Raw genomic sequence first — 6,827 nt, forward strand, 5'->3', positions numbered from 1 at the left:
TCTCTGAGGCTGAAGGTGCAGGGGCATTCCTGAGGGGACCTGATGGGCTGCAATTCATGGGCCCAGTGTCCCCAGTTTTCCAGGCGCCTGTCAGAGCTTGGGACAGGAGGTTATGACATGCCAAAGTGAGCTGGGGTTGACAGGACAGTGGACCTGGCTGAGGGGGTAGGAGGGGCCCTTTCAGGGCTCCGAAGGGGCTGCAGGTCTGAGCTGATCAGACCAGGTTCAGAGGGGACAGGTCCAGCCGGGGAATGGGGCTTGGGGTGCTGGCACCCTGCAGGAGGAGAAGGCCAGGGGCAGTGCAAGGCTCCCAGGGATGCCAATGGGCAGAGCTGATCCAGAACACACGGGCCCTGGGTGGCAAAGAGCAGGCCAGGACAAGGGGACAAGAGCAGAGCAGGGCAGTGGGCTCAGGGAGCAATAGCCACTGGTCAGGGCTCAGACCGAGGGCCTGATCAGGCCAGACACCCACAGGAGGACTGGGGCCCCGGGGGGATCTAATCCAGGTGGTCACCCAGCACTGGCCCCCAGCGGTGTCTGGAGCCCACAGCTGCAGACGCAGAGACCTGGGGTGGGAGACAGCCATGCCGGGCCGCTGGTCTTCAGACACGCTGGAAGCACATGGTCGCTGGGCTCAATGGTGCCCCAGGCCTTCACACCTGATGCCCTGCCCGGACCCTCGCAGGGGTGAGGCCCTGCCAGTCACACGGCCTCCTCTCTCACAGCCTCCCCCACGGCCCCGGCAGTCTACCGTCTGCCTCCCAGCTGTGGGAACACACCTAGTTCCACAGTGGTCGTGGGCTGCCTGGTCTCGAGCTACTTCCCTGAGCCAGTGACCGTGACCTGGAACTCGGGCACCCTATCCAGCGGTGTGCACACCTTCCCATCCGTCCTCGGGTCCTCGAAGCTGTACTCACTCAGCAGCACTGTGACCGTGCCTGCCAGCACCTCGTCCGGCAAGACCTTCACCTGCAACGTAGCCCACCCGGCCAGCAGCACCAAGGTGGACAAGCGCATCGGTGAGGGGACGGGCCGCAGGGAGGGTGTCCACTACGAGACAGGCCCGGGGTCAGCCCTCCCACCTGAACACACCGCACACCAGGGATGGTGAATCCTGCCCAGGGTGTCACAGGAGGCCTGTCTCTCTCCCTCACCTGAAGTCCTCCCAGGCTCGGGGAGGGGGTCCTCTGGGCGTTTCCACCAGGTCCAGTGTGGGCACAGGCTGGACGCCTCCCCCAGCCCCTGGGCCCACAGAGGTGGGCACAGGTCTCACCTGCCGAAACCTGGCCCTGCCCTAAGGCCAACCCCGGGCCGTCCCCAACCCCGGTAACCTCCTGTCTGTTCTCTCTGCAGAGATCAACGGCCCAAACCCCTGTTCCAGGTGTCCCAAATGCCCAGGTAAGTCACCCGGCCTCACCCTCCACCACTCGGGGGTGGACCTCGCCCAGGCGCGGCACTGGGGGGTGGGAGGGGGATGAATGGGTTCCCAAGGGGATGTCCACCCAGGGGCTGACCCCCTACCGTGTCTCCCCGACCAGTCCCTGAGCTCCCAGGAGGACCGTCCGTCTTCATCTTCCCCCCGACACCCAGGGACACGCTCACAATAACCCGAACACCGGAAGTCTCCTGCGTTGTGGTGGACGTGAGCAAGGAGAACCCCGATGTCCAGTTCTCCTGGTACGTGAACGACATAGAGGTCAAGACGGCCAAGACGAAGCCAAGGGAGGAGCAGTTCAACAGCACCTACCGTGTGGTCAGCGCCCTGCCCATCCAGCACCAGGACTGGCTGAAGGGAAAGGAGTTCAAGTGCAAGGTCAACAACAAAGGTCTCCCAGCCCCCATCGTGAGGACCATCTCCAAGGCCAAAGGTGGGTCAGGTGGACGGGCGCAGGAGGGTCCCTGGGGGCCAATAGCAGTGACCATCGTGCTAACAGCCATGCCTCTCCCCACAGGGCAGCCCCGGGAGCCGCAGGTGTACGTACTGGCCCCACCACAGGAAGAGCTGGCCAAGAGCTCGGTCAGCTTAACCTGCATGGTCACCGGCTTCTACCCGGGCGACATTGACGTGGAGTGGCAGAGAAAGGGGCAGCCGGAGTCAGAGGGCAAGTACGGCACGACCCCACCCCAGCTGGACGCCGACGGGTCCTTCTTCCTGTACAGCAAGCTCAGGGTAGACAAGAAGAGCTGGCAGCAGGGAGACACCTACACGTGTGTAGTTTTGCACGAGGCTCTGCACAATCACAACACGCAGAAGTCCATCTCCCAGTCTCCGGGTAAATGAGCCCCACGGCATTGTCGCCCCAGCCAGCCCTCCCTCCCCTTGGGCTCTCAGGGTCCAGCGAGGACGCCTGAGCCCCAGCCCTGTGTACATTCCTCCCGGGCGCCATGAAATAAAGCACCCAGCGCCGCCCTGGGACCCCGCAATGCTGTCATGGTTCTTTCCGAGCAGAGCCCCGGGGCACGCCGGGCCTGTGTTGGGGCAGGGGGGACCCGGCTCTGGGCCACAGTTGTCACCACCAGTGCGCGAGGGCTGATCCCACTTAGGGCCAGACCCAGAGTGTGCGGGTCTGCGCAGGCCGCTTGGGGGCTGCCCGAGGCCGGGGAGGGCCCCTCCCGGAGGCGACAGCTGCTCCGGCCGCCCTCCGCCCAGCAGCTGCTGGGGCTGGAGTGTGTGCCCGGAACGGGAGAAGCCCACCAGAGACCCTCAGGAGAATGAGTGCCCTCTTCTTCCCGCCCCTGTTCCAGCCCAAGCTGTGGGACACTGGCCGTCCTCGTCCCCACGTTCCTGTCCCCGGCTCCAGGGTCCGCGTGCCAGCTCTGTGCCCTCACGGGGGCCACACGTGGCCCGGGGTGGGTGGACGGCCCTGCTGCACCGTCGGGCACGGGAGATCAGGCCCCCCCCACTCAGGCCAGGTGGCTCTGCCCTGCTTGTCCCTGCCAGGGGCCAGGCCTGTGCACTCGTGGGGACACTCATCCCTGTGCCCATAAGGGGCAGAGTCAAGCGGCCCTGAGTGCCCGGGGAGGGACCGCCCAGACGCACCCGTGGACACTGAGCCCAGAGCCATTGGAAACGAGCCCCCCACTGAGCCACACCAGCCCACACACCACCGCCTTCATCCACATGCACTCACCTGCCCGCGTACACGCGTGTGCAGGGCACCCACCACACACACCCACGCGCGTGCACACACGCGGGCCTTGCACACGGGCCCTCCCACAGGGCAGCCGCACAGACCCACACCCGACCACAGAGCTGGGTCTCATGAGTCCTCGCCGTAGACCCCAGCCTGGTCCCCACCCTCCAACGCCCATGGGCTGCTCAGCGGCCCCTCCCCACACTGACCGCACTGACCACCTCTGTCACCCATCCCTCCTCTTCCCTGGGGCACCGACGCCGCCTGCCAAACAGGCCAAAATCCTCCCACAGCCCCCTCGTCCTGGCACTCCCAGCCCCGCGGGCACAGGGACAGAGCCCAACACTGTCCTGCCCCTTCCCTGGGGCAGGGCCCACGGCCCACGTGCTCTGCTGACCCTCCCGCCCTCCGGGTCTGGCCCCAGGGGGAGAGGAGGCCGGGGCCTGAGCCACTGTCCTGCGGGGGGTCCGGGCACCCTCCCCCCAAGGGCCCCAGCTCAGCGCACAGCACAGGAGAGGGAGCAGGACCCACTGGCCAGGCCAAGACTGGGGCCCAGGCTGGAGGAATGGGGGGCTGGGGCTGGTGCCCAGCGACTGTCCTCAGGTGCCTCTGGCCCGGCCCACCTGGGGCATCCCGCCACCACCCCGCCACAATGGGAGCCGCGCTGCGAGGCCCCGATGACCCCACCCCTGCCCCCCGGGGGCAGGCACAGCACTGACCCCCCCCCCCTCCCTGTGCAGAACTGCTCCTAGAGGAGGAGACCTGTGCTGATGCCCAGGACGGGGAGCTGGACGGGCTGTGGACGACCATCTCCATCTTCATCACCCTCTTCCTGCTCAGCGTGTGCTACAGCGCCACCGTGACCCTCTTCAAGGTGGGCGGGCCGGCCCTGCTGTGCCCTCGCTGTCACCACTGTGTCTCCAACTGTCCCCCGTCCCCTTACTATCCCCCACTGTCCCCTCACTGTCCCTCACCTTCCCTCACAGTCCCTCACGCTCCCCCACTGTCTCCTCACTGTCTCCTCACTGTCCCTCACTGTTCCTCACTGTCCCTCACTGTCCCGCACTGTCCCTCACTGTCTCCTCACTGTCCCTCACTGTTCCTCACTGTTCCTCACTGTTTCCTCATTGTCCCTCATTGTCCCTCACTGTCTCCTCACTGTCCCTCACTGTCCCCCACTGTCCCCCACTGTCCCTCACGGTACCACACTGCCCCCACTGTCCCCTCACTGTCCCTCACGGTCCCTCACTGTCCCCCACTGTCCCTCACTGTCCCTCACTGTCCCCCACTGTCCCCTCACTGTCCCTCACCTTCCCTCACTGTCCCTCACAGTCCCTCACGCTCCCCCACTGTCTCCTCACTCTCTCCTCACTGTCCCTCACTGTTCCTCACTGTCCCTCACTGTCCCGCACTGTCCCTCACTGTCTCCTCACTGTCCCTCACTGTCCCCCACTGTCCCCTCACTGTCCCTCACCTTCCCTCACTGTCCCTCACGGTCCCTTACAGTCCCCAAATGTCTCCTCACTGTCCCTCACTGTCGCCTCACTGCCTCCTCACTGTCCCTCACTTTTCCTCACTGTCCCTCACTGTCTCCTCACTGTCCCTCACTGACCCTCACTGTTCCTCACTGTCCGTCACTGTCCCTCACTGTCCCTAACTGTCCCTCACGGTCCCTCACTGTCCCCCACTGTCCCTCACTGTCTCCTCACTGTCCCTCACTGTCTCCTCACTGTTCCTCACTGTCCCTCACTGTCCCTCACTGTCACCTCACTGTCTCCTCACTGTCCCTCACGGTCCCTCACAGTCCCTCACTGTCACCTCACTGTCTCCTCAGTGTCCCTCACTTTCCCTCACTGTCACCTCACTGTCCCTCACTGTCCCTCACTGTCGCCTCACTGTCCCTCACTGTCCCTCACTGTCCCTCACTGTCCCTCACGGTCCTTCACTGTCTCCTCACTTTCCCTCACTGTCCCGCACTGTCCCTCACTGTCTCCTCACTGTCCCTCACTGTCCCCCACTGTCCCCTCACTGTCCCTCACCTTCCCTCACTGTCCCTCACGGTCCCTCACGGTCCCTCACAGTCCCCAAATGTCTCCTCACTGTCCCTCACTGTCGCCTCACTGCCTCCTCACTGTCCCTCACTTTTCCTCACTGTCCCTCACTGTCTCCTCACTGTCCCTCACTGACCCTCACTGTTCCTCACTGTCCGTCACTGTCCCTCACTGTCCCTAACTGTCCCTCACGGTCCCTCACTGTCCCCCACTGTCCCTCACTGTCTCCTCACTGTCCCTCACTGTCTCCTCACTGTTCCTCACTGTCCCTCACGGTCCCTCACAGTCCCTCACTGTCACCTCACTGTCTCCTCAGTGTCCCTCACTTTCCCTCACTGTCACCTCACTGTCCCTCACTGTCCCTCACTGTCGCCTCACTGTCCCTCACTGTCCCTCACTGTCCCTCACTGTCCCTCACGGTCCTTCACTGTCTCCTCACTTTCCCTCACTGTCCCGCACTGTCCCTCACTGTCTCCTCACTGTCCCTCACTGTCCCCCACTGTCCTCTCACTGTCCCTCACCTTCCCTCACTGTCCCTCACGGTCCCTCACAGTCCCCAAATGTCTCCTCACTGTCCCTCACTGTCGCCTCACTGCCTCCTCACTGTCCCTCACTTTTCCTCACTGTCCCTCACTGTCTCCTCACTGTCCCTCACTGACCCTCACTGTTCCTCACTGTCCGTCACTGTCCCTCACTGTCCCTAACTGTCCCTCACGGTCCCTCACTGTCCCCCACTGTCCCTCACTGTCTCCTCACTGTCCCTCACTGTCTCCTCACTGTTCCTCACTGTCCCTCACGGTCCCTCACAGTCCCTCACTGTCACCTCACTGTCTCCTCAGTGTCCCTCACTTTCCCTCACTGTCACCTCACTGTCCCTCACTGTCCCTCACTGTCGCCTCACTGTCCCTCACTGTCCCTCACTGTCCCTCACGGTCCTTCACTGTCTCCTCACTGTCGCCTCACTGTCCCTCACTTTCCCTCACTGTCACTCACTGTCCCTCACTGTTCCTCACTGTCCCTCACTGTCTCCTCACGGTCCCTCACTGTCCCTCACTGTCTCCTCACTGTTCCTCACTGTCCCTCACTGTCCCTCACGGTCCCTCACGGTCCCTCACGGTCCCTCACTGTCTCCTCACTTTCCCTCACTGTCCCTCACTGTCCCTCACTGTCGCCTCACTGTCCCTCACTGTCTCTCACTGTCCCTCACTGTCGCCTCACTGTCCCTCACTGTCTCCTCACTGTCCCTCACTGTCCCTCACTGTCCCTCACGGTCCCTCACGGTCCCTCACTGTCTCCTCACTTTCCCTCACTGTCCCTCACTGTCCCTCACTGTCTTCTCACTGTCCCTCACTGTCCCTCACTGTCTCCTCACTGTCCCTCACTGTCCCTCACAGTTCCTCACTCTTCCTCACTGTCTCTTAATTTCCCCTCACTCTCCCTCACCATCGCCTCACTCTCCCCTCACCTTCCCTCACTGCCCCTCACCCTCCCCTCACAGTCCCCCACTGTCCCACAATCTCCCTCACTGTCCCCATCATGTCCTCATGTCCACCCTGGAAACCCTCGCTGTCCGTCGGCCCGGGGATGGGGGGCAGGCCCTGCGTGGCGGCCTGGGTGGGGTCCAGCCTGCACTCACCCCTGC

General features: G+C 63.8%; 1 gene segment (V, D, J or C); it reads left to right on the forward strand.

The window, feature by feature from the left end:
- Positions 1-584: 584 nt before the first annotated feature.
- On the forward strand, positions 585-2,352 carry LOC137773549 (Ig gamma chain C region-like). The segment is given in 6 exon segments: positions 585-624; positions 726-1,019; positions 1,354-1,398; positions 1,539-1,868; positions 1,953-2,273; positions 2,333-2,352. Coding segments are annotated over 6 exon segments (1,050 nt in total).
- The last annotated feature ends 4,475 nt before the right edge of the window (positions 2,353-6,827 follow it).

This window comes from Eschrichtius robustus, chromosome 1 (assembly GCF_028021215.1).
Source record: "Eschrichtius robustus isolate mEscRob2 chromosome 1, mEscRob2.pri, whole genome shotgun sequence".
NCBI classification, from domain to species: domain Eukaryota; kingdom Metazoa; phylum Chordata; class Mammalia; order Artiodactyla; family Eschrichtiidae; genus Eschrichtius; species Eschrichtius robustus.